Genomic DNA, 21,687 nt, shown 5'->3' with positions numbered 1-21,687 from the left:
TATATTCGAACCACATAAGCATTACTACTACATAACTCAAAAAAACCACTAAAAAGACCTTCTGTGGAAGTTGATTTTTTTATTTAACAAAGCAGTCTATGTTGATCATGCACAGCTTTATCAATGCTGCATTGTGCAACGAAACAAACATTTGGCACCATTTAAAGGACATGTGGTTTTATTTTATGTAGGCTGTGAAGTGATTATATTAAAAACAGCCCATCAACACAATACTTCTAAGTATTTTACAAAAAGACAGTGTGACAAGCAGTTCATAAATGAACATTATAATGACAACACGTTTTCTCATGGTACGAAGGCAAGAGTGCGTTTCTCCCTGAAGGGAGACATAATCAGCCTTCAAACCATCTAATATTGACTTCCAGGTCTGTTTAGGCATCTTCCCACAAATATCCAAAGACTTCAGAACCATTTCAGTTTTATGTGAGACTGGAAAAGAAGAAACAATGAGGTTGAGTCTGCTTTGAAATAATAATCAGAACATTTTTCTTGGATAAACTGTATGTATTTCTCCACACGTGAAGTTTCCATCACATACCTGTCGATGAGCGAGTCTCTCATAGTAGTTGCGATGGCGCTGGGCTGTGTTTCACTCAATCTGAAGACGCTCTCGATGACGGACAGCTCAGTGCTCGTGGTGTCCAGCCCACAGAAGGCACACCAGTCATTCACCACCATACCACCAGCGATCACCTCACTACCGCGGTTCACCGTTCCAGCCCACAGGGAGCACAATTATGAGACTGGACCACAAAACCAGTCTAAGTGTCCATTTTTTGAAATAGAGGTTTCTACATCATCTGAAAGCTGAATAAATGAGTTTTCCATTAATGTGTGGTTTGTTTGGATCGGACAATATTTGGTTGAGATGCAACTATTTGAAAATCTGAAATCTGAGGGTGCAAAAAATATCAAAATATTGAGAAAATCCCCTTTAAAGTTGTCCAAATGAAGTTCTTGGCAGGGCATATTACTAATCAAAAATTAAGTTTAGATATATTTACAGTACAAAATTTACAAGATATCTTCATGGAACATGATCTTTATTTAATATCCTAATGATTTTTGGCATAAAATTAAAATGGATCATTTTGCCCCATACAATGTATTTTTGGCTATTGCTACAAATATACCTCAGCGACTTAAGACTGCATGTGTGCTCCAGGGTCAAAATCATCAATGAGTCAGCATCAGTGTAAAGAAATCAAGTAGTTCCTTTTGTATAAATATATAAAGGTTTCTGACAAAATACAAGTTACTTCAGTCTAGGGTTTGACGATGTAGTGAATACATTTGCCCCTATTATTCATTTCACATAAATTCATAGATAAATACTCAAGGTATATAATAGTCTGAAAATTAGGATTGGTAGAATCAACTATCACTGACATTAAAATGGCAAAGATTAACAAAAAATTTGTAATTATGATAAACGTCTATAAAAAAAATATCAAATACATCCTCTGTGTATGTATATTTTGCATAAACGCCAAGTATGAGAAATAATAATAGTAATTCTTATCTTAGTAAACACCAGTATTTACACAACTGTTGTAAAAAAGTTTGGGTCAGTAAGATTTTTAAAAGAGGTCTCTTATGCTCAAGGCAGCTTTTATTTGATTAAAAAAAACAGTAAAGTAATTTTGTGTTTTCCATTTTAATATCTTGTAAAATGTAATTTATTTCTGTGATCAAAGCTGAATTTTCAGCATCATTACTCCAGTCTTCAGTGTCACATGACCCTTCAGAAATCATGTTAATTTGTCCAAATGAACTGATTGTCAGAGAGCGGTCACTCACCACTAAAGGTACTTGCAGGAGTGATGAGAGTTCATCTTGATCTTCTATGGAGGTTTTGGGGTGGACGAGGCCTCCCTGGTTACTGAAGGCACAGTAACTACCCACAAGCACCTGCTCCGCAATCGTCTGTCTGAACACTTCCACCTTGAGAGTGTCTGCAAGAATCTCTTCTGTTTCCTGTGGACAATAATTCCCCGAATTTAATACAAAAAACATCAGCTTTGGGAAATAAACATTCAACTTTCTAATGGTTTCATTCATCTTATAGGCTTTTTAGAGAAATATAAAGCATTGAGAAATAATTTAGACCCATTAAGACCATTTAAGGTTCGGAGAAAGCAAACTCATTTCAGAGAGTCTTCCATTAGGGATGTTCTTACTCTGTCAAGATCAGGATGAACTAGAGCAACATAGTCGTTACAAGCGATGACGTTCCCCAGCGCGGAAAGACGCTCTTCTACTCTCTGAATCCGCACTGAATCTGGCAGGCAGTTCCTAATGTGCTGTAACTCTTGATCAGTCGTGTTGTTGGGCACCAAGAGACCGTGACGATTTCCTGCAGAAGAGCAGCCCACAGACAGACACACAAGATCTATTATACATCACATATGAGCACATAAAAACATAAGACCTACTTTGACCTGACTCAGTTTCATCACATTAAAGGTCTTGCTACATTATTTACTGACATGATGTCTGAATTTCAATCAGCATACAATAAACAAAAATTATGGTAATCGATCACAAATTAGTAAAATAAATCGGATTGGATATATTTCCTCACCCACACACATTCTGCCAATGATTCGACATCCTGCTATAGAGGCATGAACGACAGGCATTGTTTCTGACAGTTCACCTTCAAAAACACTGTGGACAAACAGGTATTGATCACAATCAGAACTGTATATCCCACTATATTGTGTGTACAGTACTGTGTGTATATATATTCAGTAATCTCATTTATGGCTTACCTGTAAAAGTTTTCTGAACCACCAATCGCTACCAAGCAGTATGTGTTTGTGAGCTTGGCAAAGCATCCAATTTCATTATTCTTTTCAAATGACGCACGGACTGCCATTCTTCTGCTATTGAACTGATCAAAGCTGCCTGAAACTGATGAGAAACAACATTTATAGGGAGATAGTGATGATAAGAAGAAAAAAGAAATAGGGAAGCTATAAAAACATGATATACAACAAACATTAGTAACAGTATAAAGCATATATACATACTATGATCTGGTAAGTTGAGAGTTAAAAAAAAAAAATGTTTTCAATGTATTTCTCTACAATTAGGGTTTGATCCCAAACAGAAACATAAAAACTTATATTTCAATAGATTATAAATTATTATAAAGGATAATCATATTTCTAAACCGTAAATATGGTGCTATTTTAGGATTAAATCACATCTTAAGGTAAGAGAAACATTTTAAATGTACTTCTGAAACGATTATTTTGAAAAATAGGGGACTCTAGGGCACCATGATTAAATAAAGTAATTCTCAACAAAACCTTAGGGCTAAACTCGTTCTAAGTACGTTAACTTTGATTTAAACAGCACTAGTCAAGGTAGTTAGCAGTCGGCTAAATGAAGTTATTTTAACTTCTCTATTCGTTAAACGCTATCAGTTCGGTGTCCTCAAATGACAACGCGGGTTAACAATACAAATCACATCCTAATTGTAAAAACGTAAGTATAAAATTCATAGCAATTACAACAGTAATCTTATATTTACCGTTAGTAACTCTGTGTAGAAGCGTGGACAGCCGTAAACCACGTGTTCACTTCACTTCCTCGACGTGCTGACGTCAACGCGTCATGACACGTGACGTCACATGCTCATAGGAACGCCCACTTGGAGGGCAAAACGAAGCTCTGCTCCACTGATCGCCAGTTATTAAAAGGTGAAATTCAGTAAACATATTATTGGTTATGTAATTTTGTACAGGTAAGCATATGATCCCAGAATATAAACGCAATGTGCAAAGTTTCAAGTTAAATGGTTTCCCATAGAAAATCATTATAAGGAAAACGCTGAACCATTAAACAGAAGCGTTCATATTCCGAGCTCAACTGCTTGCCTATGTAAACTAAAACTATGCATCATTAATATAGTGATTACTGAATTTGATCGTTTAACATTACTTTTTTTAAATATAATAAGGCACTTTAAGTGTTTTCACAACGTTTGTCGCTCTGTTTAATGATTGAAATATTGCCGCGGGTGGTTAATATGGATTGCAAATGGCCAAAACCTGCATTTTGTTCACGTACCATTGTTTTATTATTTTCGAGAGGTGATCTAAATTTGATTTAGGCTTGAAAATTGTCTTAGTCTTGGTCTTCGAGCGGGTCACGTGACTGAACGCTTCAATGGAAGACGGTGGTCTTAATGTACTTGACTGTAATACTGCTAATTATGTATTTAAATATTTAAAAAACAAATGGATTAAGAACTACCTGAAATCTAAAGGCAAAATTTGGAATATCATCCTTGAGTTAATTTTTTGGCAAGTTAGGGGGTTTAGTTTTGGGTTTTTTTTTTTTTTTTTTAGGTGTAATTTTGATGTAAACAACCTTTCTTCTTTTCACAAACAGGTTTGTTAATTATGAGTGCTCATTACTTTTCTCCACATTACTCAATGATTTGGAACAACAAATATATTACGTTTAAAAATAAGTCTTTAATTTACAGAAACTGGTACAATAATGGTATACTCTTTGGTGAGAGGTATTCAAGAATAATGGACATCTGTTTAATCACTGCGAATTCTTTAATTATTACAGTATAAGATCCCTGTAACTATTAAAGAGTTTGCAGTAGTATTTGAAGCCATTCCTAGTGGTCTTATTCAGCTTTTGCCTGGCAATTTATCTTCCGAGTCTATCCCCTTATATACTAATCAGTTAAGTATTAATGGTGTGAAAATTATAGATAATAATAAATTTAATAACTTTTATATTAAAAAAAAAAAATATGTAGAACCACATTATTGCCTAAATGCAAACCTTTTTGGAATTCGTTCATAAATACTGTCTCACCAATAAAGTTAAAGAAGTTATATATAAAGTTACTAATTTGATGAGACAAGCAGTCACAAAAATTTTAGAGACATTGAGACTGCATGCATCTTTTGTCACTTAGAGGAAGAATCCATAAAACACTTATTTTATGAATGTATATTTACCCAGATTTTTTGGATTAATATTGAATAACTAATATTTAGATTTATAAAATGAAAGATTCGATTTCTCTGGTATAGATACATTTTTGTTGTTTAAAGATAAGAGTTTGGAGCAAAGTTTGGTGATTAATTTAATAATTATTTGCTAGATGAGTTGCTAGATGTTATTTTTATTGATTGTTTTTAATAATAAATATTATTAAAAATAATAATGCAATATAAGAATTCAATTAAATTAGATTTTTTAAATTACATTTTTGATTTGACTTGATTTGTCAGTTGTTAGTGTACTGATACATATGTGTTGGTATAGTGTAGTTTGTGTACTTTTATTTAAAGTGCTTTATAATAATTTTAGAATAACAATGTACAACATATCAAAAGAAAACACTTAACCGCTTCAGTGAGTCAACTTTATTCCATTTAATAGCATACTAAAAATGAATGAAGTAAATATATATCCTGTTATCTTTTTAAAATTAGCACATCTACATTTCTAAAACCTGTTGTTGTCTAAATGGCTGAGACTCCCACATGCTTTTGTCATCAGCTACAAACCTGCGTAGCAACAGGGCACACCTCTCCTGGCACTATGGATTTGTGAGCCAATCACGATTGAGTTTCAGCGTGACGTCGTCTTGTTGACACTTCGATTAGCTGGCCACCCGCGGAACGTCACTGCAGCAGCGCGCGCCCGTGACCCCTTGACGTCCAACCCGCGTTTTCTGCCTGGAAACATCTCGAGCTAGTCGGAGCTGCGAAAATGCAAGATTCCGGGGGCTGGAGTCGGAGTGAGGTAAAGTGTTGCTGTGCCTCGGCTCGTTAACGCACTATTGATCTGTTTTCGTCCCAGTCACGGTGACAAACGCTCCCAAGTGCTTGTTGCGTGTGTAGGTTTTTGCAGTGTACTCAATACACTGCTGTCCTATTAGCAGCGCCGGCGCTGTGGTGGGGCATTCGAGGGCCGTGCCCCCCCTAGCGGTCATTGATGCCCCTCCTACAGGCCATGGCGTGGCCCCCAAAAAAATATCCCTTTTAGTCATTATTTTAATATTAAATGTTCAAACTGTAACTTAAATTAAATAAAATAAAAAGAATGGGGAAAATGCATAATTTTGGTTGTTCATGGCAAGTTACTAGGCTTCGTCATGGTGAATGCTTATTGGTCGCAGAGTAAACTTGTTACATTTGATTTGCAGCACGCGCGCAAAATCCATTTCAAGTTGAAGAACAGTTTGTCCGTCTATATTATTACAGTTGTTAGCAGCTAATTTTAAAAATTTCTAAAAAAAAAAAAATGGATTTACGAAAATGTTTTAGACATCCGCAGCCTCGTCAATCATCAGACTTAGATACTCCAGCCACGACCACCAGTACCACGGTCTATGAGAGCCGAGCTGGCCCTTCTTCTGCGAATGCTAGCTCCGGACAACCGCCAAAAGATTTAATACGCAGACATTTGTGTGATGATGTCCAACTCGTTTTCTGAAGAAAAAAGCCTTAAGTTTTCAGAAACATCTATACGAAAAAACTTTGTCCGATGGGTACATTTTTTTTTTGCCGGTTTTTCAAAGCTTCAAACTGATTCAGTGTTTTATTTTTGTCGTCGTAATTTTTTAATTATTCAAGTATAAAACATATATTGCTATTTATTGTAGGCCTATTTTATGTTTTTTATTTAGCCTATATTATATTTATATTATTATTTTCTGTCCTGTTCTGTTGTTTAGGCTATCTGTTCTGGGCCGGGTTTCCCGATAACGATGTAGCCTAGCCTATCTTAGCCTTTTAAAAGCGCTCTCTACGTGCAAGGTTATGAACGTTAGCCGCAATTCCTCGCGCGTTTCCCAAAAATGTAGGCTACTGAACTCATAGAACGCGAGAATAGGTTACTACGTGCTACTTGAATCGCTGTCCATTCGCAAAGTGCTGAACTAGGTTATACTAACCTTATATGGAATCGTATTCTGAACGTTTTAACTAACAATCGTCATCTGTTGTGTATTAGGAATCAAGACAGGTAAAAATAAAAAATAAAAAAATTATATAATGACATTCAAAACTCCATAGTCACGGGAAGAAGGAGGCGGGAACCGGCGAACATTCAAATAAAACTTAATAACCAAATAAAGATAAAACAGCGCGACAGCCCCTCACGGGCGACTGCCGCGCACAAACAAAAACCAAACACAAAATAAAACCCAGGCCTGGTCCTCTCTCGTCCTTCACTGTCGTCGCTCCTCTTTTGTATCCTCCCAATCTCCTCCGTGGGAATCGAGACCGGTGAGTGGAGCAGGTGTTGCTCATTTCCCAAATCACTCCACCGGCCTCGCTCCGTTCCCACGGCTCTCGGCTCCGCCCCACTCGTCACAATTCTATATAGATAGATCATTGGAGCTAACATTCTAGGGTAGAATGTCATTCTATATAGATCATTGGAGCTAACTGACTCTTGCCGTATCCGGTCGGCAAAACAGCAAATTTCAGCGCTGCCTTCTGTTCATCTTTTAGATAAAAACTCAAGTCTAAATCGTTCATTGTCATTCTATATATAGATCTTTCAGATTTAGGTCTGGATTTCCATGCTACTATGATGTTGCCAATGCGTCAAAAAATATTTATCAAACCAAATGACAGTGCCCCCCCGCCGATGATCCAATGCCCCTCCAGTAGATCTGCTCTGACGCCGACTCTGCCTATTAGAGATGATGATGTCTCTTGTTTCCAGTTAACGTTACTAATTTACCTCAAACCGAATAATCTGCGAAAGGAAGTTGCTGAACATTAACTTAATCATCTTATGAATTCTGGAAGGTTACCTGAGACATGTGCCATCTTCACAAGTACCATGGTGCATGAATACGCTTATTATTCAGTAACTTATCATGGTACTTTTTTGTAGAAGGTTAATACTGTAGAATACAATCAAAAGCAGTACTAGTTTATCCTGACTACAGTGCATTTGCAATTAAACTCATCCTAATAAGAACTAAAATATATTTTTGCAAGTGTGATTGAAAAACGTAAGCAAATCTAAGTCTGTTGTTTATTAAAGAAATGGGGTCTGATCAGAGTACCAGTTTGGCTGCTGACCAGCAGCCCAGGGATCCTGGCAATCTGCCATTGCAAGGTGAAGTATCTTCATCCAGTGTCCAAAACAATACCGGTCCTGAGCCTCGGGACAGTCTGGATCCAGACACTGACTTGCCTCAGTGCCGAATGGGCACCAGAAAGGTAGACGACATGAGCTTTATGATATCCTGCACTAACTGGTATTAAAAGCCAAAGAAGACTGTGAAAGAACTGACTAGACTGGACGCTTCGTCCACAAATGAGTGCCAAATTCAGGACGGGACAATGGAAGACACGGCGGTGCTGGAGTTGCATTGCTGTTTAAATGGGTTTGATGTGATTTATGCCATTAATAAGTTGTTCAATGTGTTTAAAGACATAAGGAATAAAGTTAGTGCACTAGCTGTACACTTATGTACTGATTGCATGATATCAAAAGCTTGTATTATGTAGTTAATATCAACCTGCACTAATTAAGTACAGTATGTATGTATAAATATGTCATAATATAATGCATCATACGCTTGGCATTTCTGTAGTTTTTATTTTATTGACATTTCTTTGAACATGGTGATATTAGATACACAGTGTAAAACTGTAGACGGAAAACCGAAATAAAATTGACTCCTTGTTTATAGAATTAAAAACAGGATTTAAGAAATAAAACTTAATAAGTAAATCAATCCTTTTAAGATCACCCTCATTTTTTAATAATCAACATTATGCATGACAATGTGAAATCATAGGCTACCGTTAGAGTGAAAGCAAAATACAAAAGGTCTGAAAAGTTTAGGTAAATCTTTGTATTTACATGACCATTAAAACCTGACGAGGCTGAGCAGACAGCGACATTTGACCTGTAAATCAGAAAATATCAAAATTCCATTGACAGAATCTGAATTTATTTAAATCGCAGAGTGAGACGTTCACTCTTAAATTCTTGTCAAAGGGAAAAAAGAACCAGTTATATACACAAACACAGTTGAAATTCCCCCATGGTCAGCCAAGAAAAATAATAATAATAAAAAACCAACCAAAAACCTTTAAAGCTATCTCAGATAAAAGCTCCATTAAAGTTAACCCTCTGTAATGAAAAAGCGTAAATACAGTTGGTTCCTTGACTACCTCTGATATGTTTGTCCTATTGTTAGTCTCATAAAAGGACTATAAAAAACAAAAGGCAACAGCAGCTCGGGTTAAAAGTGACTTGTCCAAAGCCACATACCCATTAAAAAGAGGCAAATTACCAGAGAATTCCTATTTGCGTATCTCCCTGTACAGTTCTGTATTTTTGTTTTCTGTGCAACTAATGTGGTTATAGGCATGGCTTCACCTTGATTTCAAATTAAACTGTGTAGAATACCCTTATGTCTCCATTAATGAGAAATAAATAGCTTTTCATATGATAAGCCGCTATCATAACAAACCGTTCACTTCACCCTACGACAAACATTTCTAAAGATATCCACCTTTGATAAATACATTTTAGTGCTGTTAAACATTTCACCTCAGACACTGCTGAATGTTCAGTGTGTTAATATATACACATAATTGCTTGTGCGGTGCTCTGTTAGCTTAGGAATTCTTCATGAAATGGCATGGTCTGGAATTTAAATGTCCTGTTTTTACAAAAGAATCTTTAAGTGATAATAGTGCAGGTTTAAAGAAATAATAATGGTCACATCATGCATTTTTTAGTAATGCATGAAAAGTGTAAATGCCCTCCAAGAGGCATTTGAGACTAATATTCTGGAGATAGTTTGAATCACAAGCGTAAATGTCTATAAATGTTGGTTGTCCCAAATGGAATTACACCAGCATACAGATGTTTGGGATTGCATATGCAATCCACATAATGTTCATTTGCCAAACCTGGCAAATATATTGGACAGAAACATGGAAGTCAACAATGTTATGTTTGCATATAGTTTGGGAGTAGGTTTATAGTTGGATTTATATGCGTTCTGCAAAAACACCTTTATGTGGATTGCAATATGACTGATCATAATGCATGACGTGACCTTGAAGATTTTACATTATTCTGTAAATAAATTTTAATTTAACATTTTGATCCCAATCTAGAGTACATCTGCAGCATGAGTTTTCTTCCATCACAAGCCATTCTCATATTGATAAAGAATATACTTTAACACTGCTATATAAGATGTCAGACATACATCTAAAACACATAAAACCTCTTAATAAGTACGGAACACACTATTGTGCCACATTGTCAAATTCAATCCATGGCTTATTAGAGCAAGTGTTTTGCCATCTTTTGTACCAACAACAGCTCATCGGACAGATTTAAAGTTGAGGAAGACAATTGGTGATGCACAGTGTGTTCCATTAAAAATACTCCCACCCAGTACTTCCTGTACCCGAGACATTAGATCACTTCACAGTCACATTGCTTGTTGTTGCAACAAGTTGTTGTTGTTGCTCTAGATTCGGAGCTGACTAATAAAAATGCTTATCTGAGAAACAATAACATCGAATCTTTCCCAAGTGGGCACAAACATGTAAAATCTGCTCTAGTTTCATGCCACTTTTCTACCCACGACCAAGCTGCTCGCATAACAGATCCAAAAAATGATACATGAGATGGAGGGGAATAAAAATGACTGGTAATGCCTTGTTTTCAATTAGTAAAGGCATTGAATAATATATCAAGGCATGTATTCATGAATCCACTGTTCAAATAACAATGAGGTGGAAATCAATGTAAATGAGCAGTGTTCAGTGTGCCATAGCGGACTTGAAGACAAGGCACAATGTCTTAAAGGGGTACAGTCCCCCAATACTACTGCATTGAGCTAATCTGACCAAAACACTATGCTAATTATACATTTTTCCACCTTGTTATAAAACATTCTATAGTCAATCTCAAAAATCATCATCACACCAAGTATTCTTCCAACCAATGGTATGAAGTACTATGCAAATATTGATAATCATTCAGTTACATGGCACATATCAAAGTACCGTGACAAACACTTTTGATATTATCACTGTTTCGTGGAACCACAGTACTTTTTTTGTGATGGAATTAGTTGCCACTAGTCTATGGAAGCCTGTTTTTGCCTTAAGAGTAGAAAAAAAAAAAAAAGTTATTGTGAGATTTAATTCAGAAGTCACATTTTGAGAGAAAGTCAGTGAAATATAAACATGCAATTGCAAAATAAAAATTTGCAACTGTGAGATGTAAAGCCACTTTGTGAATTATGAAGCCAAAAATGGGATATACAAAGTTGGAAATAGGTGAAATAAAGTAACAAATGTGAGATACATGCCGCAATTATTATTATTTTTTTTTTACTCTGAGACAAAACCAGCCTTCCATACAAGTCATCGAGGGCAGGCATAAAAGGTGTGGGTGACTTGTCCAGTCTTGCATGTGGAAAAATGATTGAGAGTTTGTGCAACTGTCTAAAATCGTTCCTTGTATGCCTGTCTTAAATCATTAAGTTCTCAAAGTTGTTTTTGCTACGCACATTAAAGTTCATAGTTGCACTGCACTGAAAGTTTCCTCTATTTTGTCTTGCGAATCAGTGGTAACATGATGGATCCCCTTTTAAGAAGGTCCAAAAGCTTTAAGACCACGCAAAGAGGGTGAAAATCTTTGGAAGACAAGGGTTTAGAGAAAAAATTTTCATGCCCACAAAACCTTCAACAGACTATTAAGAAAACATTTATGTTGATTGAAATGTATTAACAAAATTACGATCTCCAAATGGTCGATCTTTTGGGCAGATGTACATATGGCAACTACAGAAGTGAAGTAATGTCACAAACACCATGCCAGTGAAGCCAGCTCGGTGTAAAAATATGGTAAAGCTTGAATAGATGCTCAAACCATTGGAGAAACATTAGAAACCTAAAAGAAGATGCCAGGTAGTTTGTGTTGCAGATCCATGCTCCACTGAACTGTGAATACAATATTTACATGATTCTCTGCGGAATAAAAAAAATGGCTTTTTTGTAGCTAAAAATGCTCTTTCCACAGAGGAAAATAAAATGGATTTAAAACATGCAACCTAAATGTGTTAAGGCAAAAACATCAGTGAAACCCCTATATCAAATGATAAACTGTGTGATAAGTGAAGCCTTTTAGGGAGTCTCGCCAAATGTACCATCTTAATATTGTGATTAAGATGCTACAAACCTTTTCTTATACGCCTGAAGCTTTGTCAGGTTAATCCAAAAAAGTTCCATTTGAAATTCTGAAAATATCAATTACATCTCAGCTCCTTCCAATGTGCAATGTATCAGATCCATTCCCACAGCAGATGAGCACAAAGAGATGTGTTAATATGGTACAGTCAGACACACTTCACCCATTAAATAGCACAGTCGAACCAATAAAAGCACCCGACAGACATTTATGAGCTTTAGACGATCCACACCGAACACATGAAAATGTAAGACATATAGCATATTACGTTCATTCGAAGAGGACGGATGAACCGCTGAGAGATCATCTCCTGTAGGCAACGGTAACAAAGCTATTTCATATTCAGATGTGTTCATTGTTCATGTTCCTGCCTGGCACCAGTGTTTCAAATATTACACTTGGTGAAAAGGTAAGGTCGTAACAGGAAACTGTGCAAGATGGTTGGAAATATCACTAATAAAAGCAAAATATAATATAGAGATTGCAAGAAATCAGGCCTTATTCCAAAGAACCAAATTGTGCCTATTATGACACAAAATTACTCTCCTATAAAGACCTAATGCCATCTAAAAGAGATCCTCTTTTGTTGCGGACTGATAAAACAGCAAATGAAGCGAGTGGGAGGAGGTGTTAAGACTGCCCTAGTTATTATAATTCGTTCTTCCTACTCTGTGGAAATGGGTTGACAGGTGAGGAAAGGAAAAAATGCAAACAAACATTCAGATGATGTTATGAAGCTAATTAGTTTGAAAATGCCTCCTATCCACCTCTAAAAAACATGTTGAAGTCTTCAAGGAGTGCCAGCAGTGAACCTTTACCCCGTAAATGAAAAAGACTGCAAGAATTCCTTGGTATTCTTTTCTATGGCCTTTCTACCTACATGGTTTTCAAGTCATTTTTGTTGTTTTGCTCATTTCATTTCTTTGATAATACTTGAAATTCATGTACGAGGTTATGTTAAGAATGAGACAGGGATTTGCTGGCATTTTGCAAATCTGCGGTTCCTCTAACTCTCCTGGAGAAGAGAAATTGATGGTCTCGGTCAAATTGGAGTGATGGTTCCTGACCGTTAAGACTTCATTTGGTTAGCATAAGGCCAGGGCACAACTTCAAACGTTCAATCCCCAGAAGATTTGACCGTTGGGCTCATGCTAAAAAATTGCAATATGTGTTGTTAAGTTTTGTCTCAAGTGGGAAGGAAGAAGATGCTCCCTTGCCTCGTATTTTGTTCCCGTTCCAGGACAAGGTTGAAGGATCAGAAAAAAGGGCACTGGTCAAACCTCAGCATAGTAGCCCTCACTTATGTTCTCAAGCGTTTGGGGTCCATCGCGCCCCCCAGTCCGTCATACCCACTCCTGCACGGGGTGTTTGTAGTAGGTCACTTGCTGTTGGACGTTTTTGTTCTTGAACTGGAAGATAGTATATACAAGGACCAGAATGCACAGTGAGAGGATGCACGGGATGACCACAGCGATTGCATTTACAGTGCTGGGTACATCATTAATGGCGACCATGATGTCGACATCATCATGAGGGAGGTGACGGTCCTGTTCTTTTGTACTTCCGACTGATCGCAGCCCATCCAGTCTTTGAGGATTGATTTCGGGTAGCCTGGCTCCACTGTTAACTTCTGGTTATCAAACTTCCAGTAGTCCTTTCCCTTGTAAAAGTAGGTATAAACTAGAAAAAAATCAAAGAGAGAGGACGAAAAATAAGAATTCAGTTCATTTCCATAACCAGAATTCTACTATTGGTCAACAAACAGATAGTCCCGCCACCAAAATCACACCATTGGTTAAAAAAAAATTACATTGAAACTAATTGCTGATTACTGATTGGATTGAGTTATGAGTTAACATACAAAAACAAGTTAAATCATTAATGTTAAGCTAAAAGTTGCAAACATGAACAGACCAATCATAGAAAGCCATTCATTATCCACCTTATTTTTCAACGCAGAAGTAAGCTGCAATGCTTCTGATTCATTAGCCGCAATAGGGAAATAACGAGAAGAATATCAAAGTAAATGGTTTTTTTTTTAAACTGTATGTGCTACAAACACCAGTGTGTGTTTGTAATTAGGACAATACATATGCCAGTTTGCAGCTTCAAGTACAAGTTTTGTACAGCTAAAAAATATCTGGAAGCGAATGACACTGGAAGCTAGACAAAATAAATTTATAAATGGCCACCGCCATTCTAAAGTAAAAAAATAGGGTGGATAGACCGTATGTAGCTCCGCCCCTTTTCAGCGCTGCACTTGTTTTCTGTCTTCCATTTGTATTTCCACAGCGTGAAGGTAAGGTCGTACGAATTTATGAATGAACCACTCGTTTTAAAATCTTCCCAGTCTACTGACATTTATGACATCTGCTTCGAACATTACAATGCACATGATAACTTTTGTTAACTCTACAATAAGTAAATCCACTTTAACAGCAATGCTATTGAGCTGCCGCAAAGCCAGAAGTTCAAAGACTAAATTCTAAAGATGGTTGTGTACTCTTTCTCTGGCGCATAAGGTCAACAAGCAAATATTTGTCTTCACATGCAGGCAGAGATGCACGTCCTTTTCAGAATGCTCAATTCATATTCATGATCACAAAAATAGCTGTCCTTGTGAACACTCAATGACACAGTATTTCAAAAAGTTGTTCCAGTGTTATACAATTCCTCAGAGAGCTGTCAGTCTGATCGCCAATGCCACACAAACAGATGCATTCGCGGCACTCAAACCGAACCTATACAAGCACAGTCCAAAAACTAAACATAAATGCTTTGAGTAAGCTTTAGACAGCAACCCCTGAGAGTGTGATTGATGAAGTGCTCGTCCTTCCTCTCTTACTTTCCCTCCTCTTACTCATGCCGTGCAAGACATGCCGAATCCCTCTTGCAAAATCTGAGAGACAGAAAATCCCCATGAGCTACAGGCAAACCAAACCGCCCATATAAACCCTCTTGGCTTCTCCATCTTGTGTTCTGGCCCTAGGCTCCATGTTGAGACAGAGGTTATGACATGACTCGCAGAAAAGATTATCATTCCTTCACTGGATAATACTCTAGAGAGGAGGAGGAGAAATCTGCAATTCTATGCAGCCACAGCAAAAATACTTGACTGACACTTGAAGATTTACCATTGGACGAGACTGACACTAGCAACAACATCAACCCAACACAGTGAGAACAACTGGTTCTCGCTCATCATCCATAGTCAGTAGCCCATTTTATTTTCTATAGTGCTAAACTGAAATTTTGATTCTGATTATTTACAAATCCCCTTTTATTATTATTTTAGTTATATATTCAATATTTTGTTGGCAAAAAAACATGAACCAACATATGGAATATTAGAATGTTTTTAGCAATTATTTTATATATTTTAACAAATATTTTTATATAAAAAAAAATCACATTTAATTTGTATTAAAAAATTTAAAAAAAAAAATGTTATTACATATTACATTTGAAAATATTTTATTTTTATATTTTAAATACAAAAATATAAATATAGAAAATATTGCACAGTTATTAATATATTGTTTTTTTTTTAATCAAATATTTTATAAAATAAAATGTTTTTAAACAGATATTTTATTAAAAAAAATTTAATTAAAGTCAAATGGAATTTTACATGCTTTAAAATGTTTTAATTAAAAAATATTATTTTTAAATATGCATTTATAAAATATGGTTTATTACTAGAATGGTGCAAATAAATAAAAAAGTTCAAATAAAATAAAATTCTCGCTCAACATAGATTTCTCCTGTATTTAATTTCTCTCTTGCATTCTCAAGCTACTTGGCAACCATGTTTCAGTCTTTTTTGACTAAAAAAAAAAAACTATTTCAGAGCAAAATACATTAGCACTGGCCTATATATTGAATGCCTTCAAAAGCTATTTAAATCTTATATTGTTTTTTAGCTACATGGCAATAAACCGTAAACTTAACATCACATAATAAAGTATCTTGCTACAGTTTGCTGCCATTTTACTATATTTGTAATCATGCATCGATTGTGAGTGAATTTTAACACCCAAAAGTTGTGTCTGTCTTTTTGTGTCTCCGGTGCCTGTGCCAATCCAGCCCTGCTATCAGATCACCACTGAAAGGAAGACTCAGAGCCAAAACAGTCACTGTGTCAACACAACAATATTCCAGCGCTGCGCCAAACAAACACTAATCAATTACTCTACAAGGATGAGTGCAAAAAAAAGAGACCTCAGCGCATTTATTTCTATTACCTGCTCAATAAAATACATAAGCATGCTGCGACAGATAAACACTGTGTTAAAATAGCAGCAGCAGATGATGATAAAATACACTAACATGCAATAAACAGCTAAATGCATTCATAATAATGAATAAACCATTCTTCCTCCATTTAGTATCAATCATGCTTACCGTTCCCAAGCAAGCAAGCATTACTATTGAATGTGCGGTTTCCGGTGTGCATTTATTGCCATTTTAAATCTGCTTTGAATGCAGTTCATCCAATGACAACTATCCATTTTATAAAGCTTCACTTATTATAATGGGAGTTGCATTGCACAACAGATTAGACCAGTACTACACACTAGAGAACGAAGCTCAACCAACTTGAACTTCTCAAACCAGAGGGAAGCAGTCAGATCAAATGCCCACCGACCACATGGCTGACTGGCACATTAAATATTGATAGGTTATTGGAACCTCACTGACTCACATCCTTCCTGACTGATGAAGGCTCCTTGCGGTGCATCAGGGATGCCCTTCCAGACACTGATGGGTTTGGGATTTTAGCCTGGGTCAGCCGTACGCTTCTCCTCATTGTAACGCCCAGTACTGGTCACCCTTGAAGAAGTAGGTTTTGCCCACAGGTTCCCAGCGTAAGGCTGTTGTCGATGCCATCGCGGGGCAGAGAGTTGCCCAACTCTACCAGGCTGTGAGGATACCCAGGTTCTGCTGTAACCTCCTTGAAGACCCAGTATTTATCCCCTAGAGTCCAAAACAACACGCAGAAAAACAGCAGTAGATAAGGTCAAAATTCAATGGTTATATTGAATTATACTATCACATAATGAAACAATGTGCTATCTGTGCCACATGTTTGGATATATATGGAAGCTTATTTCTACCAAGGAATAAAAAAATAAAAAAAGGTATTGCAACATTTTATATAACAATTCAGTCTGATTTCCTTGCTATTCTGAGTTTATATCTCACAATTCTGACTTCTTTATCCTGCTAGATATAAACTCAGAATTGCATCATATAAAGTCAGTATTTTGGAGATATAAACTCGCAGCTCTGAGAAGGGGAGTCCGAACTGTGACAATCTTGTTTCCGTTAAGTAAAAAAAAAAAAAAAAAAGGAAAATTGCAAAATTTTTCTTTTCTTGAAATTCTGAGTTTACTTCTCACAATCTGACATTTTCTTTTCTCATGTGAGATATAAAGTCAGTTGTTTGAGTGAGAGATAAACTCAGCATTGAAGTATATAAACTTCTAAACAAAAAATGTGAAAATTACAAAATTGAAACACAATTCTGGGGGGAAAGTCTTAATTGTGAGATATAAACTCACAAATTGAAAGAAAAATATCAGAATTGTGACAAACTTGTTTCCAATAAGGAGGTTAAAATAAAATTGAAAAAAAGGTAATTGCGAGTTTAATTTCACAATTCTGTTTTCTTTTAAAATAAGTTAGGAACTGGTGAGTTTATATCTCAAAGGTCTGTGATTCTCAGTTCTTTTCCCACAATTACGAGATAAGGACACAACTACCTTGTAAATTATTATTATTATTTATTATTATTATTTTTTTTTATATAATACATGGTGGAAATAAGCTTCCATAGATTTTATCATCATTCAATGAATTATATCTACCATGATCATCTATAAAGTGTGATTTTCAGTATTTAAATCTTTTATTCAGATGTTTTTTTGTTTTTTATTGCCTACAACATTAATTGTGATTGGGCACTGAATTTTGTGAATAAAACGCAACCTGTAATGACCCTAATCTTATTTTTAATGCCTTATTTCAGCACAGATAGCACTTGGGTAAACCGCATCGTGTGTAGTTAGTGAATAAGATGCCGAAATGCCAGCATGACTTTGTAGTTCACCACCCTTTTATTACTAATACCAATGGGCATTCTCTGAGATAAAAACATAGGGCATCCTGCGAGCTTGTTTCTCATGAAAACATCACAGACCAGGAGACTCAGGCTATAAAATATCTCACCAACCTCTCCTTGTGCTGCAAATCTGCGCCGGGCTAATTTAATGAGAAAGAGGAGAGGGTGAGGACGGCGAGATAGAGAGAGAGATTGTTTGAAAGAAAGGGGAGCGAGCGAGGGGAGGAACAGATAGAAATAATAAAGTGTACTGAAAGGATTTCACTAAGGCTATCAGGCCCAACAGTAAGGATAAAATGCAGACCTTTCCTGAGATGAACCCACAATCTAACTGCATTTTATCTAACCTTTAACTCTAGTGTACCTATGCTTGTATTAAAAGGTGACATAAAACTAAACAAGTACAAAGGCACAAAATATAGTGATTTGAGCTGAAACTATCCAAAGGCAACAGATGTTTAATGGGTATGGCTTCTCTTTATTATCTAGGCCATATTCAGGTACTTAAGTTTAGGGCTTCGGGATTGCATTTGGTATCATAATTTATAGTTATGACAAAAAGATACTAGAAAAACTAGCCTGAGGCTGCACTTTTCATATCAAGCCATAAACACATGGCTGTTTTGTTAATGCTTGTTTTTATGGAATAATTTTTCAATTAATGTCATGACATCTGTCGAGTACAGATAATTAATAGTACCTTTGAAGAACACAAACTTGCCATCTGATCTCTCGTAAGCAGGCGTCAATGCGAGGAGGTAGACCCTTCCAGAACTGCTCTATCAACATGGGATAGCCTTCCTGAACTTTGTTGTTGCGTAAACGCCCAGAAGAGAACCAGCGATCCTGTGATTAGTAAGAGAGATTATTTAGATCAAGTAGGGATCCCACAATATTAAAAATTTATTAACAGCAACTTAGTCAGAAATTATTTTCACATTATAAACCGATAAATGGCCTACTGGTAAAAAAATAATCGTGAATTTATGGCCATTATAATAAAGGAATTAAAATGGTTGATATCACATGACAACCCCAATTTGACTAAAATTAGCTGGAAATTATGGTAATTGTGTTATGATCTGCTTATATTAAACCATCTGTATCAAATATCGGAAAGAGAAAATGATTGCAACTCCACCTTAAAACAAACATTCTCCCGTCGAAAGAAGCGCCATAGTGTTTTGAAATTGCCATCGCAGATGTTGGGTTTTCCATTACCGGGAGAGAACGGACGATCTCCAGAGGGTGGGCGAGCGGGGCGATGCCGGTCGTGTTTAGCTCTCAGAGGTGGAGTGTGTGCGTCGGGCAGGCAGAGGAGTAGGAAGAGTCGGGTGGGGCTCCCGCATGGCTGTGGGAATACCTGTAGAAGAACAAAGTTTATTCATTCTAAAAATACATTCAGCTATCCTGGCATGCAAAGTATAATCTACATTCCTGCTTCGTTCCGTGAAAATGATAATAGAGGTGATAGAGAGATCATAACTGTTACCGTAGATTTTCTTGGATCACCCTGAAGGTCATCTAGAGGCAGTTTGAAGTTGCTTTCGTGTGTGTCCCTGTACTGGTAGAAGGGGGGCCATGATGGCACTGGGGTCGTTGGGAATGTTCCAGACCCAATGCGTGTCCCAACTCATGTACGGTCCACCAGGGAAAAGGTCATTGCCCTGAAAAAGGAAATGGGGTTGAAAGGTCAAACCATCTTTGAATCAGTACAGATCAGAATTCTATGTTGGATGAAATATGTTACAGTAATGACATGCACGGCATGAATAAGAATATGGAAGAGGGAGAATTACCAATGCAATCATAAGGCACTGCATATTTGATGTGCATTTTTTGTTAAAAAAAGTGATCTCTAAACATAATAAAGAGCTCCCATAGACAAATTCATCAAACAGCTGAATCAGCAGAGAGAAAAATTATTAAAGGATTGAGTTCATTCGTAGTTCAGCACACTTGGGATTATATAAGTAATGTGCTACTTTTATGGTGTTTTTTGTTTCTTTTGGAGCATTAAGAATCCCATCCTCCTTCGCTTTCATTTGTATAATGCACCTCCGGGATTTGCATATGCATAAGAAGTCATAATCAATGTGGTAAAAACTAAACATTCTGTAAAAAGGTGTTGGAAACCAGTTTCCGTTCTCTAAAAACCAGGTGCAATCTATTTAGTTAATTAGTTTAGCGAGAGGAACTGAAGGGTGGAATGCTAATTAAGGGAATTTCCCAATACTCAAAAATTGTAAGAAAAAAAGTCAGAATTGTTGATTTTATAAACTCTTAATATTGTCTCCAGAATGTGCGAGCTTGTATCCTGCATTCTGACATTATAAACTCACATTTGCAAGGAAATATAAAGGTTCTAAACTTGCAATTCTGACCTTTTGCTCACAATTGTGAGTTTATTATCCCACAATTCTGACATTACAGCTCATAATTGCAAAGTATTTTCTCAGAATCAGGAAATATAAACTCAGAATTGTTTTAAAGAAGACATATAAAGTTCATTTTCTTGAGGTCAAAAAAAAAAATACATACAAATTTTACATTTCTTACAATTACGAGTTTATATCTCAACACTTTCTGAGATAAAAAGTCACAATTAACAATTTTTTTTTTTCTATACGGGTGTCAGAAACAGGGCTTCATCCATACGTTACAAGATATACTGGATTCAGAAATATTTTTATCTTTTTATATAGTTTTATATCTCAAAATTCTAAGCAATAATTAAAAATCATACTTCAAGAGGCAAAAAAAACACATGTCCACATCTTTATTCAGTGCGTTTATTATTATATAATATATATATATATATATACACATACACGTGCATACACACCAAACCCCACACACCCACTAAATACATAAACAAACAAAAAACTATATTCATGTATAGAAACTTTTTAAAATTTATATATTAGCAAGTTGTATTTCTTCCACTCCATTGTATATTTGTATTATGTGCAAACATATTTTCAAAACTATTATCTAAAAATACTATTTTGTTGTTGTACAAGTTTCATCAGTTTGTCTGATTTTTCCCCACTTGTGTAGACCAGGTTAAAAAACACTGTTTGTACCCAGAACCCTTAAGGAAACATATCTTGTTGCCTGGGCTGCAAGTTGTAAGCTCCTTACCAGAACAATGACTCGGTTGTCATGACTGACATGTTCAGGGATCTTTGGGGAAACACAGACGGGATGTGACACCAATCACTCAAATCACAGGAAATAGCCTGATCTGTTCTTTGGCATATATGGGTGCTACAAGTATCAGATGGCTCACAAAGTGTCTTGTA

At 36.2% G+C, this 21,687-nt stretch overlaps 1 protein-coding gene, 1 long non-coding RNA gene and 1 pseudogene across 3 annotated transcripts; 1 reads left to right on the top strand and 2 right to left on the bottom strand.

The window, feature by feature from the left end:
* Positions 1–62: 62 nt before the first annotated feature.
* Positions 63–3,718, bottom strand: eif6 (eukaryotic translation initiation factor 6). Its single transcript, XM_042759152.1, has 7 exons — positions 3,563–3,718; positions 2,796–2,937; positions 2,606–2,691; positions 2,202–2,377; positions 1,822–1,998; positions 560–741; positions 63–450 (listed from the first exon to the last, which is right to left on the bottom strand). The coding sequence occupies exons 2-7, from the start codon at positions 2,900–2,902 to the stop codon at positions 441–443; spliced, it is 738 nt and encodes a 245-aa protein (XP_042615086.1). The 5' UTR covers positions 2,903–2,937; positions 3,563–3,718; the 3' UTR covers positions 63–440.
* Positions 3,719–5,338: 1,620 nt separating this feature from the next.
* Positions 5,339–12,877, top strand: LOC122145386. Of its 2 annotated transcripts, XR_006160320.1 has the most exons (3): positions 5,460–5,808; positions 8,068–12,505; positions 12,539–12,877. It is a non-coding gene; the product is annotated as an uncharacterized LOC122145386 (long non-coding RNA). The 2 variants fall into 2 exon arrangements; XR_006160319.1 differs by lacking the exon at positions 12,539–12,877 and having other exon boundaries at positions 5,339–5,808; positions 8,068–8,767.
* A 653-nt stretch (positions 12,878–13,530) lies between these two features.
* LOC122145433 lies at positions 13,531–20,020 on the bottom strand (annotated as a pseudogene).
* Positions 20,021–21,687: the final 1,667 nt, after the last annotated feature.

This window comes from Cyprinus carpio, chromosome A6, assembly GCF_018340385.1.
Source record: "Cyprinus carpio isolate SPL01 chromosome A6, ASM1834038v1, whole genome shotgun sequence".
NCBI classification, from domain to species: domain Eukaryota; kingdom Metazoa; phylum Chordata; class Actinopteri; order Cypriniformes; family Cyprinidae; genus Cyprinus; species Cyprinus carpio.
This window is presented reverse-complemented; position numbering and strand designations above follow the sequence as displayed.